Source organism: Rhincodon typus, chromosome 8, assembly GCF_021869965.1.
Source record: "Rhincodon typus isolate 14 chromosome 8, sRhiTyp1.1, whole genome shotgun sequence".
NCBI classification, from domain to species: Eukaryota; Metazoa; Chordata; class Chondrichthyes; order Orectolobiformes; family Rhincodontidae; genus Rhincodon; species Rhincodon typus.
Genome location: NC_063339.1, coordinates 73406477 through 73433237, shown reverse-complemented (window position 1 = coordinate 73433237; position 26761 = coordinate 73406477). Strand labels below are relative to the sequence as shown.

At 43.3% G+C, this 26761-nt stretch overlaps 1 protein-coding gene across 1 annotated transcript in view; it reads right to left on the bottom strand.

Annotated features, from left to right (window-relative positions):
* The window catches only part of itpka (inositol-trisphosphate 3-kinase A), a 60756-nt gene that overhangs the window by 8814 nt on the left and 25181 nt on the right, over positions 1-26761 (bottom strand). The window contains exons 2-3 of the mRNA XM_048600460.1: positions 13684-13777; positions 6106-6319 (exon numbers count right to left, since the gene is read on the bottom strand). Of these exons, the coding sequence (XP_048456417.1) occupies positions 6106-6319; positions 13684-13777 (308 nt within the window). The remainder of the gene's footprint in view (positions 1-6105; positions 6320-13683; positions 13778-26761) is intronic.

Below are 26761 nucleotides of genomic sequence, written 5' to 3'. Positions count from 1 at the left end.
CCCCTCACTGTAACACTGATATATCCCACACCCCCTCACTGTAACACCGGTATAACCCACACCCCCTCACTGTAACACTGATATAGCCCAGACCCCTCACTGTAACACCGATATACCCCACACCCCTCACTGTAACGCCGATATGCCCCACACTGTAATGCCGATATGCCCCACACCCTTCACTGTAACACCGATATACCCCACACTGCACACTGAAACACTGATATAGCCCAGACCCCTCACTGTAACACCGATATACCCCACACCCAACACTGTAACACCGATATACCCCACACCCAACACTGTAACACCGATATACCCCACATTGCACACTGAAACACTGATATTGCCCAGACCGCTCACTGTAACACCGATATACCCCACACCCAACACTGTAACACCGACATACCCCACACCCAACACTGTAACACCGACATACCCCACACCCCTCACTGTAACACCGACATACCCCACACCCCTCACGGTAACACCGATATACTCCACACCCCTCACTGTAACACAGATATACCACACACCCCTCACAGTAACACCCATATATTCCACACCCCTCACAGTAACACCCATATACCCGATACCCCTCGCTGTAACACCCATATACCCCACACCCCTCGCTGTAACACCCATATACCCCACTCCCCTCACTGTAACATCGATATACCCCACACCCCTCGCTGTAACACTGATATACCCCACAGCCCAAGCTGTATCACCAATATACCCCACACCCTTCACTGCATCACTGATATACCCCATACCCTCACTGTCACACCAATGTACCTCACACAGCCCCCTGTAACCCTGATATACCCCACACCCCTCACTGTAACACCTATGTACCCCATATCCCTCACTCAAACACTAAAATACCTCACACCCCTCACTATAACATTGCTATACCCCACACCCCTCACTGTATCACCAATATACCCCACACTCCTGACTGAAAGACCGATATACACCACAACCCTCGCTGTAACACGGATATACCTCCCACCCCTCGCTGTAACATTTTTTGAGGGAACTAAAGTCATTAAAATCAATAATCACATCATTGTCACATTGCTCTTTATGCAATTGTAATTTCTGTGAATGATTTGTTATCATTCCCTTTGTTATAGGATCAATTAAACTTCACAAGTACAGTTTCTCACTACTTCTTCGTGCCATTCAACCGATCCTCATGTCACGAATGGAAAAAAACTTGCATTTGTGTAGCATCTGACAAGACGTGAGTGTGTCCCAAAAGTTCTGCCACCAAATAAGTATTTTTGAAGAGCAGTCAGTATTGTCATGTTGGAAACACAGCAGCCAAACTTCACTCAGCAAGATCCCCCAAACTGAAGTGTGATAACAAGCAGACAATCAGTTCTAATCACCAAAGTGAGGGGTGAATACTGACAAGGACTGCAGGGAGAAATTCCATCTGCTCTTGTTCGGAATAGTACACGGGTTCTTTTATGTCCATCTTAGAGGTCAGATAGTACAGGAAGAGTGCATTTCTGAGAGTGCAGCGCACTCTCAGCACTGCACAGGAGTGTCAGCCTAGATATTTAGTTCAAGATTCTCGAATTGGTCTTGAACCCAAAATTTCTGGCTCAGAGATGAGAGTCCAACTGAGTGCAACTGCCGCCCAAACCACATTATTTCTATTGAAGTCCTTTCTTAATGGGGTTTGCACTCTGCTTAACAGCGGTTTCTTGCTAAATGTCATCTCAAATGAGAGTGTTCTAACAACTCGGCGCTGAAAATCAGCCTTGCAGAGCACATTTCTACGACAGTGTCAGACCACAGGAGCGCACAAGGGCAATGCCAAGAAAATAAAGCCAGAGCCCAAACGTAACTGTCAATGCTTGCCTCTACCAAGGCATAGGCTTCAGGCCCACACAAGACCTTTGAACTGAAGTAACCCATGAACTCAAAGCAAGAGAGGGGCCACACAAAAATGATTAGTCAATGGATGGGTGAGTTTTCTGAAGAAGGGTGCTGACCCGAAATATCAACTTTCCTGCTCCTCTGATGCTGCCTGGTCTGCTGTGTTCCACCAGCTCCACACTGTGTTATCTCTGACTCCAGCATCTGCAGTTCTTGCTATCTCTGAGGCAATGGATGGGGTGTTTTGCAACAACAGTCCCCACTTTGCAGTTGCAAAGTAGGAAAGATGAAGCAGAATCTTCCTGGCCAAGCCGAAGGAGAGGTGACTCAGACCAAAATTCCAGAGGGGAGCTTTTATTAAAAGTTGTACTGACATTGGTAACAGTCAATATCTGGCAATGTCTGGTGGCTAATTATTAATGTTACCACTGAATTAGGAGTGTACCACTTCTCCACTGTTCACACAAATATATATACACACACACAGACATCAATCTTTACAATTTAGTATCAGAAACAAGTTAGCCAAGTTTCTCAAGCAACAAACAAAGATCTAGTTTATTGCAAACAAAACTTACTCAACCAAAGATGCAAAGATTAACAATATGTTTGAACTGTTCAAATATACAACTACCCTTTTTGAAAACTAACTCTCACATATCTCACACACAAACCACCCCCACAAACTGGTGAACAAAATATACTCTGCAGAATATTATCTGAGAGGTATTTTGTACAAGTAAGGATTACACTCAAAAATGAATATTTACTGATTACCTTAAAAGATTTATCTGTAGCTCTAGTCACTTTGTACACAAGCTGTTGACACTGGAGTGTCATCCTGGATCAGTTACAGCTAACCTTACTTTGCTGGAGACAGTCAAATTCATCTCTGGGAATTCTCTACTTGTGGTGATGAGATCTTCCAATGGATTTTCAGAGAAAGAAAAAGAAGGCAGAATCTGTTGCTCCTAAGCTATGATGTTATATCTGATTCTGTGTCCCAATCTAATAGCTTTTTCTCAACTTCAGATTAGGTCCGCACCTAGTGACAAATTTAGTGACACCCTCCCCAGGATCTTATTGGCTCAGGCTGAAGACAGGCAGGTGGCTAGAGAAAGCCTCCCTGTAGTTACAGTGAGGGAAAAGGGGGGCCAGCAACATCTCCATTAATTACCCCAAACCACCAACGTCTTGACAAACAGATACCAGAGAACCACATGTCACCTGGGTGGAAATGTTCTCTTTCGACAATGATGGTCTAGCTGCTCTGACCTTTTAAGAACTGCTCAAAGAGCACCTTCAAACGGAGAAGCCCTCATAATCTCCCTCTTACATTGGCAGTGCCAAGCTATCTTCAGCGGGGGGAGGGGAAATGCGGTCATCCAGAGTGTTCTATCGGTCCTCCTATCTACAAAGCCCACCCCCCATCCCGATCTGCAATGAACAGGCTCCCCCAAGATAGTAGGATAATTGCCTATGTCTAGCATGAGCTCGCGGTTGGGCAGCCCTCAGAAACAAAGTGGGGGCACAACAAGTGGAAACAGCTCCTCTACCAGAAAACGCCAGCAGTGAGATTCGGCCTGTGAAGTCATTAATACAGGGCCTTGCTCCCAGTTCCACTGGGGAACTTATCTCAGTAGCAGGTTTAGAAATCAGCCTTAGCTCACCCTTCACACCCTTGGCTCCAATTCACAGGTTTGAGTCCCACTCCAGAGTCTTAACCAACGATTGACATTCCAGTGCAGCACCGAGGGAGTGCCGCACTCTCAGTGATCTTGCCTTTCAGCTAAGAAATTAAAGTCTGCTGAGTAAAAAAAAACTCTCTCCACAACACCAGAGGGAAATCCACAGCTTTTGCTTGAAATAGAGACCATGAGAATCGTTTCTGTCCATCTGAGATTGGCACCACACCCATAAACATCTACTCCCTCCACCAGTGACACTCAGTAGCAGCAGCGTCTGCTATCTCCAGAATGCACAGCAGAGAGCCATGAAACCTCCTTAGACACCATCTTGCAAACCCATGATCACTTCTATCTCAAAGGACAAGATGCATAGGAACTCCACCAATTGCATGTTCTCTTCCAAACCACTCACCATCCTGACTTGGACAGATATCGCTGCTCCTTTCGTGCTGCTGGGTCAAAAGGGCATTGTGGGTCAACCTACAGCACATGGACTGCAACAGTTCAAGGAGGCAGCTCACCACTGCCATCTCAAGGGCTTGACCCGTACTGATTTGACACAGCGATGCCCACATCCCTTGAATGAATAAGTAAAAGATGGAAGGTGGGGCCTGAGTTCAATGCTAGAATCAAAGGAAAGCAGTTCCAGCAAAGTGGCACTCCTTCATCAGGGCTGCACTGGAGTGTCAGCCTGGAGTATCAGCTCAAGTCTCTGAAGTATGGTATGGAACCCACATTCACCAACTGCCTCTTTCAGAGGCAAGAGTCATTCTGTCGGGTCTGAAAGATGAAAGAGGGCCAGGTGAGCTACCATGTTCCTGTATTCTGCTGCTGAAAGTGCACAGCTGATCAGACATTGCTGGTGAGTACACACTGAACACTGTGTTTCCATATATCCCTCACGGAGCACCGTGTGTACAAAGGTGTTTTAAGATGCAGGTCAGATGAATACCTGGATGATGTGACGGCTTCAGTACCATGCACTGCCCTGTATTTAAAACAGAACACGTGGAAATTCAATAATAACTCAGACACAACAGCTCGGGAGGTTTAATGGGATTGACTGAAGCAAACAAGTTCAATAAGGTTCTTGTGGTTTCCAAGCAGTGGAGTCCTAGTGGGGAAACACAGATCCGGTGTTGATAAAGATCTACGTAGCTTACAGCTACACACTTCTTATCTCTTCTTGGTGAGCTAGCATTCTACAAACCAGCCAATCAGAGAAACAGATTGGAAACTGCAGTACAAAAACAGAAGTGTCGGTCGTCTGTTGTTTGCGTGTATGTGAGAGAGGGGGTGGTCACAGATTCATGAGGCTAAACCATTTGTGATTGCTGCTTCACATCTCATTAACTGCGTAGTGAATGCAAAGTATGTACTTCAGTCAACCTCTAAGCATACTCCAAACTCAAGTGACTCGGGGCCTCAGAGTAAATGGAAGGCTTGCCGACCTGGATTGAAACACGTGCTTTGTATCATCTGCAGCCTGACACTTATTGACAATTGTATTCCTTCTTGTCAATATACCCTGTAGCCTTACTGCTAACTGTGCAAATCTCGATCTAGTTTCTCACTGTACCAGCCCCAGTCTAGCTGGACACTGGTCTGCCCCGGTCCAGTGGTTCACCAGGCTGGTCCAAGTTCAACAACAACAATACAACACTTACAGCACTTTTATTGTTGTAAAACCTCTTGAGTCACTGAATCAAAGTCATCAGATCAAAGAAACTGGCATCGAGCCTCATTACAACATCTGACTAATACCTTGGTAAAAGATATAGCTTTTAAAGAATGTCCTCAATGGAAAGGTAGACGGTTGAAACTGTTTAAGGAGGGAATTATGGAGGTTATAGTCTTGGCAGATGATGGCCTAGCCACCAATAACCAGGAGATAAAAATCAGGGGATATTCAAGTAGTAAGAACTAGAGGAGCACAGAGATCCTAGAGAGTGGTAGGTCGGAGGAGGTTAGAGAAATAGGAATCTGTGAAGCCCTAGAGGGATTTGAAAAGAATGTAGGCACAGATAAATTGGAAACCTAAGGGACCCTTAGTCCTAGACAGAATATAAGTAGCAGAGTATTACACAAGTTCAGGTTTAGGAGGGTTTACAATTTACAGAAGAGCAATGGAACAATTAATTTTCAATGGTCCATTCAAATCAGTCATCACACTGTGTGTGAAGAATGAAAGAGGGTATGCGGACACATTGGTTGTCACCATCATGACGAAGCTGACACTGAAGATTTTGTCTGCACTATGAGACTTAGCCTTTCAACTATGTTTGTTGATAAATAAAATGCCTAGTGCTTGGTTGAGTATAGAAGTGAGGTATAGTCTTCCCCTAAGTTAGCAAACCGGCCTTTACACTTCCTACAGTACAACTGTCACTGTACTTTCAAAACACTTCTATGCCTGTAAAGAACTATGAAAGGTGTTATATCAATGCAGATCCTCGTGGGGTATGACGGCTACTTCCAGGTGATCAGTGACGCTGATGTGGAATGCAGAAAGATTTTCACTTACCTTGTTCCCATTTTACAGTCCATGACACAGGGGCTGTCAAATTCAGCCAACAAGTCATCCAGCTGAATATACCACTCTCCTTCTTCATGGGTAATGCCATAGTAATGGGGTACAAAAGGAGCTAGCGAATCTGTTTTCAGTTGTTCAAAGCACATCTTCTCATTCTCACAGTACTTCTTCAGGATCCTCCCACCGTCACCGGGTTTGAAACTCCCTAAGTGACAGAAAAAACGATGCCATTGTAACATATGTGTACATAGAGTTATGGAGCCATACCGTATAAAAACAGGCCCTTTGGCCTACCATATCTATGCTGACCTACAAACACCAAATGACACTAATCTCATTTATCTTCACTTGATCCACTGCCTACCATGCCCTGGCATTTTAATCATTCATCCAGATGCTTCTTAGATGTTGTGAGAGTATTTACCTCCATCACCCTCTCAAGTAGCACGTTGCATATATCTACCATTCTCTGGGTGAAAAATATTTTCCTCAGATCCACTTAGTCTTCAGCTTAACTTTGCCATCCGAGCTTAGCCATGTCTGTCATGAGAGATTCTCACGATCTGCTCTGCATATGCCTCTTATAATCTTTTTACACCTCGATCAGATCCCCCTCAGCTTCCTCTGCTCCAAGGAAAACAAACACAACCTATCCGGTCTCTACTCATAACTAAGCCTTTTCATCCCATGCAACATCCAGGTGAATCCCCTCTACACCCACACATCCTTCCGATAGTGGGTACTCAGATCTGCATATAACATTCCATCCGTGACGTCAGTAATGTTTTATAAAGTTATAAGGAGACTTCTTTACTTCGATACTCTACACCCTGGCTAATTAAGACAAGAATCCTGTGTGCCTTCTTCACCACCGGCCTACCTGTGCTGACACCTTCAGGGATCTATGGACTTGTACACCAAGGTCCCTTTGTTCCTTCGTGCTCCCCAGGTTCCTACCGTTCATTATGTATGTCCTTCCCTTATTAGCTCTCCCAAAATGCATCACATCACACTTATCAGGATTAAATTCCATCTGCCATTGCTCTGCCCAATGACTGTAGCCTGAGACCATCCTCCTCACTACCAATTCTTGTTCATCTGCAAACATATTAATTATACCTCTACATTCGCATTCTAGTTGTTAATGTACTTAATAAACAGTAAGAGTCCCAGCACCGATCCCTGTGGTACACCGCTGGTCACAGGCTTTCAATTACAAAAGCCCTCCATCATCACTCTTTGCCTCCTATTTGTAATCGACTTACAGTTTGCCAATTTGCCTTGGATACCATGGGCTCTCACCTTTTGGACCAGCCTTTCATATGGGATCTCGTCGAAGGCCTTACTGACATCACTGTAAACCATATCAACTGCACTATCCTCATAATATATTTCGTCACCTTTTTAAAACACTCAGTTAAATTAGTCAGACAGAACCTCCCTCTAACAAAGCCATGCTGACTAACCCTGATCAATCCCTGCCTCTCCAAGTATTGATTAATCCTGGCATTCAGACTTTTTTTCCAATAATTTCCCGACCACAGATGTCAGACTAACTGGTTTATAATTACCTGGCCTATTCTTGTTGCCCTTTTTGAACTTTTAGTTGTCCTCCAGTCATCTGCCACTTCATCCTTTGTCAGCGCAGAATTAAATATGTGCCAAGGACCCAACAATCTCCTCCCCTAGTAGCCTGGGATACATCTCATCAGGCCCTTGAAATTTATGGACCTGCATGCTAAAACATCTAATACCCCTCCTTTATTAATCTTAATGTATTCTAGAACCTCAACATCCCAAATGAAATCCCTAGCTACATTGTGAAAACATCCTGCATTATACTCAGCTCTCAAGAAGCACTTCAAGAACGCTTCCTTGCTCATTTCCCAGTGAACATTGTCCAAATCTCCTAGCCTCTCCTCAATTGACCTAATTGTCACCTATTTTCATTTGTTGTAACTTGCCCACATGGGAGCAGTTTGCTCTGAAATTCACTCGGGCGATACTGGAGGCAAAAAAACAAAGGTCAATTCTGAGGGAAGGTTTCATCACCCACTCTTTTTTAAGAAAAAAACGTAATCCTTTCATGGGATGTAGGTGTCACTGCAAAGTCCAGCATGTCTTTCACCCCTCCCCAACCTTCCACCCACCCCGTTCCTTAATAACCTTGAACTGAGTTTTGCTTGCTGGACCATTTCAGAGACCAGTTCACATTCAACTGTATTGTTGTGGGTCTGGAGTCATGTGTAGGCCAGACCATGTAAGAACGGCAAATTTCTTTCCCTAAAGGACATTAGTCAACCAGATGGGTTTTTAAATCAATAAAGATAATTTCATGGTTACTATCATGAAGATTAACGCAATGTTCCAAATTTACCACTCAAATTTAAATTCCAGCGGCCACTGCGGTGGGACATGAAACCTTGTCCCAGAACATTACCAATGGGTTACTAGTTCAGTATATCCTTGAATATAGAAGATTAAGGGATGACCTAATTGACAGGAGAGAGGGGCTCTGTGCAGAATTGTAAGGGTGGGAAAGTAGCCCATCCATCCCCATGCACAGTCCTGTCAAAGTTCATTCTCCTTGGGAGATTGGACTGGGGGGAGAGCAGAATGCAATGGATAGTCTAGTCTAGGTGGCATACAATCCAGCCCAGCCCGATCGGCAGCAATAAATAATTGGCCTTATCTTGATAGACACACGGTGGGATTTTAAATCCAGCGTCATTGCTGAAATATTGGACAAGTTATTGAGGGGGTGGTATAATGTTAGGCTTTATTTTCAAAATTATTTCCTAGAATAAACTGACCTGACATTTACACATGTCAACAGTTTGTCCTTCCGAGATAACCGCCCACAGGCACCAAAGAAAACTACAAACCGGAAGCGGCAAGACTGACCATAGAGTACCCCACACTCACACTGAGATCCACAACTGCTTTTGCCTGTCGTTGTACTAGGTGGAAATCTGCATGCACATGACCAGGTTATTTTGAAGCTGAAAGTAAACTGCTAGCACAATGAGATTTTACCAAAGGCTTTGGATGCAGTATATTAAGTTTGAAATTGCTTAGCTCCTGTGGTTGTCCCCAGTCCAAGTGGGGAAAGATTTAAAAGGGACATAAGAACATAAGAACATAAGAACTAGGAGCAGGAGTAGGCCATCTGGCCCCTCGAGCTTGCCCCGCCACTTAATAAGATCATGGCTGATCTTTTTGAGACTCAGCTCCACTTATCCGCCCACTCACCATAACCCTTAATTCCTTTACTGTGTACCTAAGGGGCAACTTTTTCACGCAGAGGGTGGTGCGTGTATGGAATGAGCTGCCAGAGGAAGTGGCGGAGGCTGGTACAATTACAAACATTTAAAAGGCATCTGGATGGATACATAAATAGGAAGGGTTTAAGATTGATATGGGCCAAATGCTGGCAAATGGGACTGGATTAATTTAGGATATCTGTCGGCATGGACAAGTTAGACTGACGGGTCTGTTTCCGTGCTGTACTTCGCTATGACTCTAAGATTTGGTCACAGAAATGGGCCCATTATTGAAGCTCAGCCAGTTGCACTCTTGTTCTGAAGTCAAATAACTGTGGATTCCAGAGCCAGTCTAGGGCTCAGAGCTCACAATCCAGGACAAGACCCCTGTGTAGTGCTGTGGGAGCACTCTATTGACAGACCAGATGACTTTCAGGTGAGGACCTCATCTGAAGGCCTGTCTGCCGTTGGATGCAGATGATGCCAACCCGTTGCTTTGATAGACTCTTAGTCCAGAGATTCAGGAATTGCTCTGGAGGCCACGGTTCAAATACCACTGCAGCATATCGTGGAATATGAAGTCAATAATAAAAAAAGAAATCTGGGATTAAAAGTCCAAAGATGACCATGAAATCATTATCAATTGTCATCTGGTTCACTGATGTTCTTTAAGGACAGAAATCTGGCATCTTTACCTGATCTGGACTACAAGTGACTCCAGACCCACAGCAATGTGGTTGATTCTTTACCACCTTCTGAAACGGCTCAGAAAGTCACACAGTTGTATCAACCCAATAAAAAGTCTCAAGAAATGGAATCAAGTCATACAGATCATCTGGCACTGGGAATGACAAAGGCAAAACAGCCCCATCAACCCTGCAAAATCCTCCTTACTGACATCTGGGAGCTTGTGCCAAAAGTGGTGGATCTGTTTCACAGACTAGTCAAGCAACAGCCTGACATAGTCATACTCATAGAATCATACTTTCAGAAAATGTTCCAGACACACCATCACCATCCCTGAATATGTCCTTTCTCACTGGCAGGACAGGACTGGCAGGGTTGGTGGCACAGTGATATATAGTTGGGAGGGAATCGCCCTGGGAGTCCTCAATGTTTAACCTCACTGAGGCAGCACACTGGAAATCAAGTCCTGCTATTCAAAGAGTCATCACAAAAGTTAAAGATTTTATTAGATCACGTAATTTCCCCAGCTTATTGGTTGTTTAGACCCAGTTGAGAGAAAACTGGACCAGGTCTCCATATTGAATAAAATGATGATTTAACACTAAAAGTAGTCGAGCTATAGATAAATAATTATGAACTGTCAACGTATTACTCTACTCGTTAGCATTCAAACCCACTTATAAAACTCCACAATACACATAGAGACAGACAAAGAAACATGGGTGTGATGGGCAGAGAGAAAGACTGGGAAGGCACATCAGGTGATCCCTGTCACAGGTTTCATTGAGTTGGTCCTTTTGGCTTGTTATCAGAATGTGCTCCTCCTTCATTGTCCTTCTCCAGATACTTCCACTTGCTTGTAAAAGGTAAAGGTCAATGGTTCACTCTTATTAACTCTCTGGTTTACTCATTAATTGCTACACTTGCAGCAACTACTGATGAAAAACTACTGGACTTTCTTCAGGATTAAGGTACTTTTTACTGCAGAGAATAGAGACAGCTCCTGCCCTTCTCTCGAACATTCACACCCACAAGCTCTCCGGCTCCCTGGGACCCAAACACATGGCTGTTGGCAAGCAGAATGCCTTTGTCATTGACAACTGGTCACCAGTACTTGTTGCTGGCCAAAGCTTCATTTGTACACACCCCTTGGCTCCAGCTTGTCTACAAACCAGGCATTCCACCACTGCTGGAACAAACAGCTACATAAATAGTATTTACAAATGAATGTCACGTTATTTGCTTCAAATGATTGAGCTGATTGGATCCTGAAGTTGCTGGACTGGGTCTGCAGCATGTGGTGAGGGAACCAACAAGAGGAAAGAACATATTTGACCTCATCCTTATCAATCTGCCATGACGGTATTGTTGAGAGTGACCACCGCTCAGTCCTTGTGCAGATGAAGTCCCACCTTCGCATTGAGAATACCCTCCATTGTGCTGTGTGTTGCTATCACCATGCTAAATTGGACAGAATTGGAATAAATCTAGCGGCTCAAGACTGGGCAATCATGAGGTGCTGTGGGCCATTAGCAGCAGCAGAATTGTACTCCAGCACAATCAGCAACCTCATGGCCTGGCCACTCAACCATTACCAGGAAAGCATGCCAGGAGCAGCACCAGGCATACCTATAAATGAGGTGTCAACCTAGTGACGCTACCAGACAGGACTACTTGCGTGCCAAACAGCACAAGCGGCAAGTGATAGACAGAGTTAAGCGATCCTGCAACCAACAGATCAAATCTAAGCACTGCAGTCCTGCCACAACCTGTTGTGAATGGTGGTGGACAATTAAACAACTGACTGGAGGAGGAGGATCCACAAATATCCCCATCCTCAACGACATCAGTGTAAAAATAAGGAAAAAGTGTTTGCAACAATCTTAGTCATAAGTGCCAAGTGGATGATCTATCTCGGCCTCTTCTGGAGGTCCCCAGCATCATAGATGCCAGTCTTCAGCCAATCTGATTCACTCCACATGATATCCAGAAATAATTGGAGACACTGGGTACCGTGAAGGCTCAGATAACGTTACAGCAATTGTATTCAAGGCTTATGCTCTGGAACTTGCCACTCCCATAGCCAAGCTCTTCCAGTACAGTTACAACAGTGGCATCTAACCAACAATGTAGAAAATTGCCCAGGTATGTTCCTCAAAGCAGGACAAATCTACCCGGCCAATTACTCTCCCATCAGTCCACTCTTGATCATCAGCAAAGTGACGGAAGGTGTCATCGTCAGCACTGCTCAGCAATAACCCACTTTTTTGGCCCGAATTAAAGAGCAAAATTCCAGATGTGAGGTGAGAGTAGTGATGCTTGACACTAAGGCTGTGTATATGGTATCAAGGAGCCTGAGCAAAACCGAAGTCAGTGGGAATCGTGGAAAACTCTCCGCTGGTTGGAGTCATTCCTGCCACATCGGAAGATGGCTGTGGTTGTTTGAGGTCAGTCATCTCAGCTCCATAACATCTCTACAGGAGTTTCTCAGGGTGGTGTCCTAGACCCAACCATCTGCAACTGCTTCATCAATGACCTTCCCTCCATCGTAAGATCAGAAGTGAGGATGTTCGCCGATGATTGCAGAGCCATCTGATATCTGACTCCTCAGATATTGAAGCAGTCGGGTTCAAAGGCAGCATGACCTGAACAATATCCATGCTTGGGCTGCTAAGGGCGAGTAACATTCGCGCCACACAAATGCCAGACAATAACCATCTCCAATAAGAGGCAATCTAACAAACACCCTTTGACCTCCAGTGACATCACTGAACCCCAAACTCTCAACATCTAGGAATTACCATTGACTAGGAACTGAACTGGGTACGCCATTGAAATACAATGGCTACAAGAGCAGGTCAATGGCAAATAACTCACCTTCTGATTCTACAAAGATTTGTCCAAGACACAAGTCAGGAGTGTGAACAGCTGCAAAACTTCACTCCATTCACTGCCGATTTTAGTTGCAGCAGTATATATGCTATCTCAAGGTGCACTGCAAAAATTCACCAAAGATCCTTAGATGGCACCTTCTAGTTCCATCTAGAAGGACAAGGGCAGCAGATGCATGGAACACCACCAACCTTCAAAGCCATTCACCATCCTGACTTGGAAATATATCGCCAATCTTTAACTATCGCTGGGTCAAAATCCTGGAATTCCCTCCGTAATGGCATTGTGGGTCTACCTACAGTACATAGGCTGCAACGGTTCAAGAAGGCCACTCACTACCACCTTCTCAGGGGCAACCAAGCATGGGCAATAAATACTGGCCCAGCCAGTGATAATCACATCTTATATTTAAATAAATTTTAAAAATAGAACTGGGGCATTCTCTGCAGTCTCCCACCCCGTTCTGATGCTTCAATATAATCACTACAACAGATCATACAGTCATTATCACATTGCTGAATGTGCAAGCTTGCTGCATTTAAACTGACAGCTGTGTTTACTGACATTCCAACACTTCAAAAGTAACATATTGGCTGTGGATATCCCAGCGTGGTGAAAAGCACTGAATAAAGGAATGTTCTTTCTTTAATTGCATCACATTAGAAGGAAGCTGTAAGAGAAATGTCATTTTCAAAGTAACATTGGCTCTGGTTCAGAACTCACTTACCTGAATGACCAGCTAGTTGAATCCATGAATATCGCTTCTTGAAGGGGAAGGATGAGAAGTGGACTATTGATTTTGCCTTCCTCCAGGGTTTGTTCTGTAAAAAAAAAAGGGAGAAATTGAGGCCTCTCCCTTGTCAGACATCTCAAGTTTCGATTAAAGCACCGTTCACACAGCAATACTGCTAGGTTGGATCGCATGCAGGATGCATTGAAGAGAGGGACAAAATAAAGGTGAGGAAACAGTGGGACAGACAATGGGTAACATTCAGTCTCCAGTTACAATACCCTTTCATCCACCACAACAGAAAATGTCAATGTAAACAGAAGATTCAACCTTCTGGGATGAAAGAACTGCCTTAAGTACAGAGATTGAGCAGGTTGGACCAATACTCATTGGTGTTTAAAAGCACCTTATTGAAATGCTGAAGATTTTTGAAGGACTTGACAGGAAAGAACTTGATAGGGTATTTTCCCTCAGAGTAAAAACTATAAGTAATACAAAGTCACCATTGTGCAAAAGGACTGCTCTCACTGGAGAGAAAGATAATTGGTGGTGGTTTAACTGGAGGAAGACCACGCATCCAGCGAGGGGCAAGGTTGAGATGGCAGGACCTTCAATAGTGATCTCAGTCGATGCAGGATTGAACCCACACTGTTGGCAGCACTCTGCATCCCAAACCAGCCAATATTGTTTAAGGATACAGGATCACCCATTGATAAGTCGGTGATGAGGAAGAATTTCTTTTCTCCGATTGTCATGAGTCTTTACCTAGGGCATGGTGGAGGCTGGGTCATTGAATTTGGTCAAAGCTGAAACAAGTTCTTGAACGAATCAAACTCAATGAGGAAAAGGCAGGAAATAAGTGTGAGTCAAACTCAGATAAATGTGAGGTGGTACCTTGCATCAGGAAGAATTTGGAGGTTACTTAATTACAATGAGGTTGCAAGTCTCGGTGGGGTACAGTGACACAGTGATCAGAATACGAACACAACAACAATCACTAAATGTTGAGGCTATAAACAAAGCAAACCTAGCGCTAGGTTTATTTCTGAAGGGATAGGATTGAAAAGTAGGGATGTTAAGGGGAGGGGGAGCAACAGTGACAGTGACATAGTGCTTATAAGACTGAACTGACAATCCAGATGCACAGGCTCAAGCTCCAGGGGAGCTGATGGAATTTAAATTCAATTCATGACATTTGGAATTATAAAGCAGTGCTCAGTGATGGTGACCATGGCAACAATCATCAGTTATTATTAAAAACCTATCTGGTTCATTGATATCCTTTTGGGATGGAAATCTGTCATCCATACCTGGTCTGACCGACATGTGACTCCAAATCCATATAAATGGGGTTGACTCTAAACTGCCATCTGAGATAAGCTAGTAAACAATTAGGTTTCAAGGCCGATTACAGATGGGCTGCAAATGCTGGCCTTGCCAGTGATGCCCACATCTCATGAAAGGATAAATTAAGGGAAGACCTCTTGCAGTCACTTGTCTGCAGTCCTGCTCCGCAGATCACAGAAAGAACATGAAGGCAAGAGGGAACAGAGACAATTTTCAAGGATGATTCAGAATGACCAGGTACAAATACCAAGAAAGATTTCACAGGCCAGCCTCTTTACTCTTGGGAATGATGTTGGGTCGGGGCGTTGGGGAAGAGCTGAAGGGCGACCTAACAGAGATTTTCAAAATGATGGTAGTTTGAAAGTTTTGACAGTGTCATACAAAGAGAACATAGAACATAGAACATAACAGCGCAGTACAGGCCCTTCGGCCCTCGATGTTGCGCCGACCTGTGAAACCAATCTGAAGCCCATCTAACCTACACTATTCCATTATCATCCATATGTTTATCCAATGACCATTTAAATGCCCTTAAAGTTGGCGAGTCTACTACTGTTGCAATTTTTCCTCATTTGGGGATTAGTACTAGTAGAAGCGTTCAATATAATATAGTCACCAAGAAATCCAAGAGGGAATTCAGAAGAAAATCGGAGAGTAGTGACAATGTGGAACTCCACCACCAGTGGGAGTGGATGAAGTGAATACTGGGAGTGCATTGGACTTACAGCACTGAAATAGGCCATTCAGCCCAACCAGTCTATGACAGTGCTTATGTTTCACTTGAGCTTTCTCCTATCTTTTCTCAACAAAATTAATCATTCTCCTTTGTCCGCTCCCCCACTCACCCTTGTCTAGCTTCGCCTGACATAAATTAATACTATTCAGAACACCAGCCCGTGCGGTGTTGAGTTCCACACTCTCATCACTCTCTGAGGCAAGGCACTTCCCCACCAGTTTGATTTCTTAAGTTGATTATACATTGAGAGCCTCTGGTTACCCATTCACAAAGGAGAAGTGGCTTTACAAAGGCCATTTCATCCCAAGTCGTTTCAGTTGTACAGCCCCATTCAATAAGCAGGTTCAAGGGAAAACTGGATAGATATAGGAGGGATAAGGAAGCAAAGGAGTAAAAGATTGCGATGGCATATTTAGATACCAGGTGAACTATCATCTTATTGAATGGTGAAGGAGACTTGAGGTGGCATATGGCCTTCACCTGTTCCTTACACTGAAGATGAGTCATATTTGACTTGAAATGTTACCTGTTTCTCTGCACAGAGGCTTGTCAGAGCTGCTGTGAGTTATACCAGCACTTTCTGTTTCTACAAAGGGGGCGTTGCTAAAACAATGTCATGGGACAGTAGTGAAAAATCGAGCTTTTGTCTGAGATTCTACTCTGCACTGTTTGTGATCAAGACATCATTGTAAAGCAAATATCACAGATAGGAATTTCAGTGTGAATGTGCTCACTCTGTGTGGGCAAGTGTTCCCATCTGTCACTTTTAGGGGCTATAATGCATAGAATCGTTAAAAAAAAATGGGGCGTGGGGTGTTGATTGTGAGATTAGCACAGCCATTAATGATTCACAATTTAAAATTGAATGTTGCATATTTACATCCAGCTGCATTAGCGGTTTTACAAGTTTAGTCAGACACTGAGGCAGTAGTTGCAGTACATGCTTCTGTGCGACCCAAGGTTTGAGCTGTCAGTTTGTTTTTCTCTGCTACAACTTCCTCCAGACATTTTAAATGCAAATGCTGCGGTACCTCCGTTGCTGAACTCCATAAATGTCACTCCATTCAAAACAGGAACTCGCTGCACGACTGTTTCAGAACTAAACAGAAAAGGTCATGTGAGTTTTAGTTGTGAAAGAGCTGGCTGACAAGGTGCACATGCGTCTCCAGCAGAGCTCTGTGTTCTCTCATGGACAGCTGCAGGAGGAACAACAATAGAGGCAATTTTGTTTTTGTCCCATTGTACAATACAAGCAGCAGCATCTCAGTGCTTATAGTAGGTAAAGATAGCCATCAAACTGCATTAAACAAGCAGCTCACGTCTAACTGAACCTACAGGAAGGAACACCATCAGTTACATGCTAAACAATCCTTGCCATGCTGAATGAATACCAACATTACCATTACATACTGAACCATCTTTACTGAATAAATAGCAACTGTACACAGTTGCACAGAATATAGTCCTTAGAATGCTAAATAAGCATCAGCCTTATAAAGTTAGGTTTCAAAGTGCTGTTGTTGATTCTGAACTCATGTTCTCTGGATTATTAGTCTGAGCATTTCCTCAAATAGAATTGAAATATATATGGTAGGAAGAAGCCACCTTTTGGTAGTTATTAGCAGACAAATTAGTAGCAGGATTATATCACTTAGCCCATTGAACCTGCTCTGTCATTCAACTGGATCATGGTTCATCTGATTACTCCGCATTCCTGACAAACTTTCCCCTGTTTATTTATCAAGACCCCTGCTTTAAAAATATTCAAGAAATCCGTTTCCTCTGTTTTTTGAGGAAAAGATTTGCAAACACTCAGAGTGAAAACCCCGGATGGACAGGTGTGAAAGCGTTCAAGGTTTACTAAGATCTGTTGGTTTTTAATCGGGATTCAGACCGGAGGCGATTATAATACCAGAGATAGTAGGAACTGCAGATGCTGTTTAAACTGCAGTTTAAGTATAAGGGTAATGCTTTGATAACAAGGTGTAGAGCTGGATGAACACAGCAGGCCAAGCAGCATCAGAGGAGCAGGAAGGCTGACGTTTCAGACCCAATACTGGTCATTTTGTTGACCAGAAATCTGGTGCCAGTAGTTTTCAGGACTTTTCAGCATGGACTCAGGATTACTCTGTACTAAACTCCCAACAGAAATCCCCTCCTCTGGCTGAAATGGGCAGCACTTGATTTTAAACAGCGACCCTTACTTATAAATTCTCCTGCAAGAGGAAACATCATCTCCACATATTGCGCTATGCAGGGCTAATAATATACTTCATTGAGTCTTGTTAGGGCTCTTGCTTGCCTTGTCAGTGACCACTCATTGTTTAATCAGTCCACGCTGACATAGTTTGCAGAGTAGGTATCACCAGTGATGCCCTCTGCAGTAGAACAGCTGGTGAATGTTAACCATGTATCCCCACATCAATTGGACAAGTTCTCTGAAGCTGACACCTGTAACACTGCAACCTAGCAGAAGTCAAGGGCGGGGTTGGCATTGGAAAATGGTGAGAACGGTAGAAAAGTTATCTTATTTGTGAAGCAGCAGATGCCTTCACCCTGCCACTCACCTGAGTCCAGCCTGCGTGTAACCACTGCACCCAGAATGGCTGTGATGCTACAGTTTCCACATGACTCTGCTGTGCTTCCTTTGAAAACATTTTCCCGGTACAGCAACTCATCCCATTCTTATGGTTATCTGTGAAACAATGTGCTCTGCACACTGGCACCAAGGCAGGTGGGCTGAAACACTGTTGCCTCTAAATATTTAATCATTGGCTCTGGCTTTGTAAGCAAATTCCCTCCATGGTATCTTGTAAATTTGTTCACGGGATGTAGATGAGGCTGGCTAGGCCACCATTATTGCCTGGCCCTTGTTGTCCTACAGAAGGCGGTGGTGAGCGGTCTCCGTGAGCCACTGCAGTACATTCTCAGCGATGTTCAGAAGGAAGGATTTTGACCCAGCGACAACGAAGAAGCACCAATATATTTCCGAGACAAGATGGTGTGAAGTTTGGAGCAGACCTTGCTGTGTCCTCTGCTGCCTTTGTCCATGGTTTGGAAGGTGCTGTCAAAGAAACTTGGTGAGATATTGAAATGCATCTTATAGATGGTGCACACTAGCGTGTGTGAATGTGGTGTCTATCAAGCTCCTGAGTGTTGTTGGAGCTGCAAGCATCCAGGCAAGTGGACAGTAATCCATCATTCTCTTAACTTGTGTTTTTCATAATCCAGTGGAAGGATCACACTGCTGCCACTGGTCATGGTGGGAGTGAATGATTAATATGAAGGATAGGTGTCTCTTTTCCTGCATAATGTGCAAGAAGATACTATATAACATTACATAGAATGTACAGAATGGTAATATTCAGCCCAACAAGACTGTGCTGTTATATCTCTTTCACTGATGACCTAATGTCATTTAACCATCAGCATATCCTCTATTCCCCTTCTCTTCATGTCTGTATCAAGGTTCTATGAGAGATTGAGGTGAATGCACCTATACTCACTTTTGAAGAATGAGGGATGATCTCATTGAAATGTATGTAATTTTTTGAGGGCTTGACAAGGCATATGATCTGAAGCCTCTTCCATTGGATGGGGCAGTCCAGAAGTAGGGATCACTGCTCCACATTAAGAGGTTGGTTGTTTAGGATTGATCTGAGAATCTCAGATATTCACAATCCCCAAAAGTTAAGGAAGCTCAATCCACAAGTAGACTCAAAACTGAGTTTTATGGAACTTCAGCTCGAAGGAATTAGTTAGTTAGAGGAATCAGGCAAGAAATTAGACTTGATGTAAAGCTTAAGCACGTTATCGTTGAATAACAGAGTGGACACAAAGGGCCTCCTAGTCATATCGTGCATGTCTTTATATTGCCCTTAGATGCATCAACCTATTCAGTGAAACTACCTCTTGTGGTGGCAAGTTCCACATTCTCATCACTGTCTGAGTAAAAAGGTTTCTCCTGGTTCCCTATTAGATTTGTTGATGACTACCTAGTAATGAGGAAAGATGGTGTCATTGCTGTAATTTCAGTAGACTCGTAACTTGAGGCCTCAGGTTAATGCCTTGAGGTCATGGTTTCAAATCCCACAAATGCAGTTAGTGGAATTTAAATTCCAATTCATTCAGAAATCTGTAATTGAAAAGCTGGTCCCAATAAATGCATCATGATTGTTAATAGACACTAATAGCCTTTAAGGAAAGAAATCTGCTGTCCTCACCTGGTCTTGTTTACAGACCCACAGCAACATGGCTGAAAAGGGGCCAAATTGCTAAAGAAAAGTTAAAAAGAAATAAAACAGGATGTAACACTGACCGCTGGACCAAAAGTGACAACATTAAACATGCTCTGTGAAATGTGCAAAGTCCTCTTTAGTTACATTTGAGGTCTTGAGGATTAAGTGAGATGAGACGTCCCACGTATGTGGTCATTCATGGAATCATAATTCACAGCACAACTAGCGCTAGCAGGGGACAGGCCCACAAGAGCTGGAGCATTGCCATGGTATAGAGTCCGGGGAGATTTACCCTTAGAGTGCTCAAATTTGGCTTCAGGGTAATATTTAAGGCCCAACCATCTTCAGCTGCATTACCAATTACTTTCCGTCATAAGGTCAGAAATGGGAAATTCGCTGACGATTGCACACTGTTCATCACCGAACACAACTCCTCAGACACTGCAGCAGTCTATGCCCCTATACAGAAAAACCTGGTCAACATTCGGACTTGGCCTGACAAGTAACACTTGCACCCCACAAGTGCCAGGCAATGTCCATTCATTGCCCCTTGGCATTCAATGCCATTACCATCATTAAATCCCCCACTATCATCATCATGATGGCTAACTTTGATAAGAAATGTGGCTCAAGAGTGGATCAGAGGAATTCTGGGGCAATCAATCCACCTTCGGGCTCCCCAAAGCCTGTCCGCCATCGACAAGACTACCATCCAATTGCTTGGACGAGTGCAACTTCAACAACACTCAAGAACTTTGACAATAAGCAGGACAAAGCAGTTTGATTGACATTTCATTGATCCCCATCAATATTCATTCCATCCACCATTGACAGTGCATCATGTGTACCATCTACAAGATGCACTGCAGCAACTCACTATTGGTCTTTTGACATCACCTTACAAACCTACAACCTCTGCCACCTGGAAGAACAAGCAAATGCCTCGGTGCACCGCCACCTACAAGTTGTTCTCCAGGTCACACACTATCCTGACTTGGAAATATATTGCTGTTCCTTTACTGTCTCAAGGTTGAAATTCTGGAACTCCTCTCCTACCAGTACTATGGGAGTCCTGAAACCTCAGGGGTTGCAGTGTTTTCAGAAGGCAGCTCACCACCACCTTCTCCAGGGCAATTAGAGACAGTATGGAGTTTGGGGAGATTTACCCTTGGGGTCCTCAAATTTGTTTTCAAGGTAGTATTTCAGGCCCAATCATCTTTAGCCGCATTATCAATTACTTTCCATCATAAGGTCAGAAATGGGAAGGTCGCTGATGATTGTACAATGTTGATCACCATTCACAACTCCTCCGACACTGCAGAAGCCTATGTCCATATGCAGGAAAACCTGGACAACATTCAGACATCTTCTATGACAAAATACAGAAAAAGACACCAGTACTGAATTTCCTCACAAGTGGTAACATCTCTCCATCAATTGCAAACTGATATAAAGATTGGCATCTTCAAATAATTGTCCAAATTTGTAGCTCTATTTCTTTAGTCAAGCAGGCCAGGAACAACAACTTGCACACATAAGCAAACTTTTGAAGAGTGCTTCAAAGAGCATAATCAGACAATAGCTGATAGTGAGCCAAAGAAAAGACACTGGGTCGAGTAACTGAAAGCTTGCTCGAAGAGATTGAATTATAGATCATCTTAAAAGAAGTTGTAGAGAGATGGAGAGATTCAAGGTGGGAAATCCCTCATCTGAGTGATGTGCTTAGTCTGAGAGACCTGTGCCCACTACTCAACAGAGTGCCAAGTAACAGTCTGGTACTCATTCCTGTGAACAGATGCAAACTTAATTACTGAGCACAGGACAGAAATTGACAGAATAACATAAAGAACTGCAAATGCTGGAAATCTGAAACAAATACAGAAAGTGCCGGAGAAACTCAGCCGGTTTGGCAGCATCTGTGGAGAGAAAATCAGAGTCTTGAGTCCTAACCTTTGGAGATGAGGAGGAATTTTTCTCAGAGAGTTGTGATTTTTTGGGGGGGATTCTCTATACTAGGGACGTGGGGAAGCTGTGTCATTGAATACATTTAAAGCTTAGATAAGGAAGATCCTTATCCAAATGGGGATCAAGGGTTAAGGGGAACAGGCAAGGAAGTGGAGTCAAGCCAAAATCAAGTTAGCCATGATCTGATTGATTGGCAGACCAGGCTCACTCCTGCTTCTCTCTCTTATGTTCTTGTTACAGCATGTGCTTTCTAATGTTGAAAGCATAAAAGGGACTAGAGATGTCCAGGTCTATTCCATTCTTCCTCCAATTCCTCCATTGCTTTTACATGCTCTGAGTTCTTCATTTAACCTTTTATATGTGGCCAGATTGTTAGCCTGATGGAACAAAAACAGAAGTTGCTGGAAGACCTCAGCAGGTCTGGCAGCATCTGTAAAGAAAAATCAGAGCTTTTTTTATTCATTAACAGGGTGAGGGCAGCATTTATTGCCCATCCCTAATTGCCCAGAGTGCAGTTCAGAGTCAACCACATTGGTCTGGAGTCATGTGTAGGCCAGACTGGGTAAGGATGGTAGTTTCCTTCCCTAAAGGACATTAGTGAACCAGATGGATTTTTCCCCAACAATTGACAATGGGTTCACGGTCATCATTAGACTCTTCATTCCAGATATTTTATTGAATTCAAACTCAACCATCTGTCGTGGTGGGATTTGAACCTGGGTCCCCAGAACATTATCTGGGTCTTTGGATTAACAGTCCAACAATTATACCACTAGGCCATTGCCTCCCCTTTTCTGAGGAAGGGTCACTGGACCCAAAACATTAACTCTGAATTTTCTTCACAGATGCTGCCAGACCTGCTGAACTTTTCCAGCAACTTCTGTTTTTGTGCCTGATTTACAGCATCTGCAGTTCTTTCAGTTTTTATTATGTTAGCCTGATGCACAGCTCCTTACTGGAGTAGCAGCTAGTTTGACAATGAACATTGCTAATTTATAACTCCAAAGTGAGTTTTTTAAAGGAAGTCTGCTACAGCTAAAAGCTGGCAGCTGATACAAATTCAATTGCTGCCTGACAAAGTTGTGTGTGGGGCCTATGAAGTATTACACCTGTAGTGTATCAGGGAAACTTCAAACAGAGAGAGTAACATAACAGGAAGTGATAACAAGGGGACTATTTCCCCTCTCTCAACAGAAAACCACTCCTTGCAGAATGTGCATGCTTTGGCCTTCCAGGAATATACAAATAAATATGGGGTTAAAACAAACTTCAGCCTTGGTCTATGTGTGTTGTAGCCTGATATCCTAGTTTATGGACTGTTGTATTGTGACGATTGCAGCTCTGAGAAAATCATTTAAACACTTCTGCATTGCAAGTAAAGAAAAAGAAGAGCAAGCACCCTCTCACTCTGAGTGCTGCCAGTCAGCCACTACCTAAAGAAATCCAGATAAAGGCATTTCAAATCAACCTACAAAGCCAAGAATCTCAAATTTGACTGTTTAGTTACCAACATCAATCTGTTCAGTAAAATCCACTGCATCAGCCATAACATTCAACTATCTGCTCTTCACAAACAACCCAAACGTAGATACATATATTTTTTAAAACTTTTATCATTTTGGACTCACCTCATTACTAATCAGTGTGCACATGTTTTGAGTTATTTCTTCTCCTTGTGTTTAGTAATTAATAAACTCACCTTTTTATTAACTCAAGAAAGCCTGGTTAAATTGGCTCCTTTTAAAACTCAGTTTCATTTGGATCTGGGAGAAAAGGTATCCACAGGGGTAGGGATCCTTTTAAAATGAACCCTGTTGTGACCAATCGAGGGGATTGGTGAATAAAAAATGGTAGCCAATTCATCACTCCTCACCCAGGAGCTTAACAGTTTGAGATATCTGGTCTAAAACCATAACAAATTGGGAACCTCACATGGGGAGTGGTTGTAACAGTGCAATAGGGACGTCGTCACCCCACCTCTGTCAAGACATGTTGACCGCTCTGCATATTAACTCAGGAATCGTGAAGTGTGTTCGGACAACAAAACTGCCTGAGCAGAGAGTTTAAGTGAGGCTTGATGGAAAGCAGTAAACCAAATTCTTGTTTGAAAGTTGGGAGGAAGTAAACATGCTGCAGATGGGCTGTTCAGACTCCAATGCTGTAAGTAAAGGAAAATTCCCTCTGTCACAATGCCATGAGCATGCCCTTGTGCGTATTCTTTACCATCCAGACTCCTACGAATTATCAATATAGTGTTATGTGGACTACTATAGAGACCCTGCTAAACGGTGCAAATGTGTAAGTGTGTATTTAATTTTGCCTCCCCCTCTGTACTGTCTCTTTAAATGCTGTATAAACACAAAGCATGAACATAGAACGTGGAACAGTATAGCACAGGAATAGGTCCTTCCGCTCATCATGTCTGTGCCGACCATGATGCCATTCTAGACCAATCCTATCTGCCTACATAATGGTCTGTAGTCCTCTATTCCCAGCCTGTCCATATGTCTGTCTAAATGTCTCTTAAAATGTTGCTATTATATATGCTTCTACCACTTCCCTGCCAGTACATTCCAGGCATCTACCCTGTGTAAAAAACTTTCCTCATACATCTCCTCCTTGGGAAAATGACTTTGACCGTCCATTCTATCCACGCCTCTCATGATTTTATATACTATCAGGTCACCCCTCAGCCTCCGATGCTCTAGTGAAAACAACCCCAGTTTGTCTATCCTCTCCTTATAGCTAATACATTCCAATCCAGGCAACATTCCTCATTTGCATGCTCTCCAAAGCCTCCATATCCTTCCTACACTTGAATATGGGACCAGAACTGCACACAATACTCCAAATGTGGCCTAACTAAAGCTTTATACAGCTGCACATAACTTGCCAACTTGTATACTCAATGCCCCGACCGATAAAGGCGAGCATGCAGTATGCCTTCTTTACCAGTTTTCAGCTTATCCACTTGTGTTGTCACTTTCAGGGAATTATGGACTTGGACCTCAAAGTCCCTCTGTATATCAATGCTCCTAAGGGTCCTGCCTTTAATGAATACTTTCCTCTTGAATTTGATTTCCCAAAATGCATCACCTCACACTTGTCTGGATCAAACTCCATCAGCCATTTCTAGTTTTCCAACTTCTCGCTATGCTCCTGTATTCTTTGACAACCTTTGTCACTATCCACAACTCCAGCAATTTTTGTATTGTCTGCAAACTTACTAATCAGACAACCTACATTTTAATCCAAATAATTTATTCATATAAATATATATATTACAAACAACAGAGGTCCCAACACTTATCCTCACAGAACACCAGTGGTCACAGATCTCCAGTCAGAAAAACACCCCTTTATAACTACCCTCTGGCTTTATGCCAATTTTGTATCTAATTTACCAACTCACTTGGATCCCATGTGACTTAATCTTCTGAAGCCGCTTACCATCAGGAACTTTGTTAAATACTTTTGTAAAGTCCATAAAGTCCAAAATCGACAAATGTACCCTCATCGATCATCTTCGTCACTTCCTCAAAAACCACAATCAAATTTGTGACACAAGACCTTACCAGCACAAAGTTATTCTGATTATCCCAAGTAAATCTATTCTTTTCTAAAATGTGAGTAAATCCTGTTCCTAAGAATCTTCTACAATCATTTCCCTACCACTGATGTAAAGCTCACCAGCCTATAATTTCTTGGATTATCCCTGCTGCCCTTCTTAAACAAAGGAACAACACTTGCCTATTCTCCGGTCTTCTGGTACCTCGCCTGTGGCTAAACAGGATACAAAGAGCTCTGTCAAACCAAAGCAATCGTCCCCCTTGCCTCCCTTAGTATCCTGGCTAAATTCCATCAGGCCCTGGGAACTTATCTACATTAATGTTTTTCAAGTCACCCAGCACCTCCTCCTTAATATCAACATACCACTCCCTAGTCTTATCATCATCCACGTCCTTCTCCTTCGTGAATATTGATGTGAAGTACATACTCAGTAAGGATCTCACCCACTTCCTGTGGCTGCACGCATAAATTCTCTCCTTAGTCCCTAAATGGACCTTCCTTTTCCCGGGCTAGCCTCATCCTCCTAATATACATATAAAATGCCTCGGGATTCTCCTTAATCCTACTTGCCAAGGTCGTTTCACAGCCTTTTTTAGCCCTCCTAATTCCTTGTTTAAGTTCTTCTTCCGGCTTCCTTCATATTCCTCAAGGGCCTTGTTCGATTTCAAACCCTCTTGAGGCAGGGTTCCAGAATCTTGCCACCCTTATCTTTCATTTTCACAGAAACATGCTTTTTGATTTGCTCTGACTTATTGTTGTCATATGTACTGAGATACAGTGAAACGTATTGTTTTGCACGCTAACCAGAAAAGTTAGTTACGTAAGTACATCAGAGTATTGGAACAGAATGCAGAATATAGTGTTACAGCTACAGAGAAGGTGCAGAGAAAGATCAACTCTAATATAAAAGAAGTCCATTCATAAGTCTGATAACAGCGGGGAAGAAGCTGTTCTTAAATCTGTTGAGAGATAGTAGGAATTGCAGATGCTGGAAAATCTGAGATAACAAGGTGTAGAGCTGGATGAACACAGCAGGCCAAGCAGCATCACAGGAGCAGGAAAGCTGACGTTTTGGGCCTAGATCCTTCATCAGAAAAATGAGACAACCCAACTTAACAGACCATATCATATAAGTTCCAAGCAGAGTAGAAAAACATCCCTTCATCAGCGGTCACACTGATGATGTTACCTAGCATGGTGATGAAACGTCTGTACGATA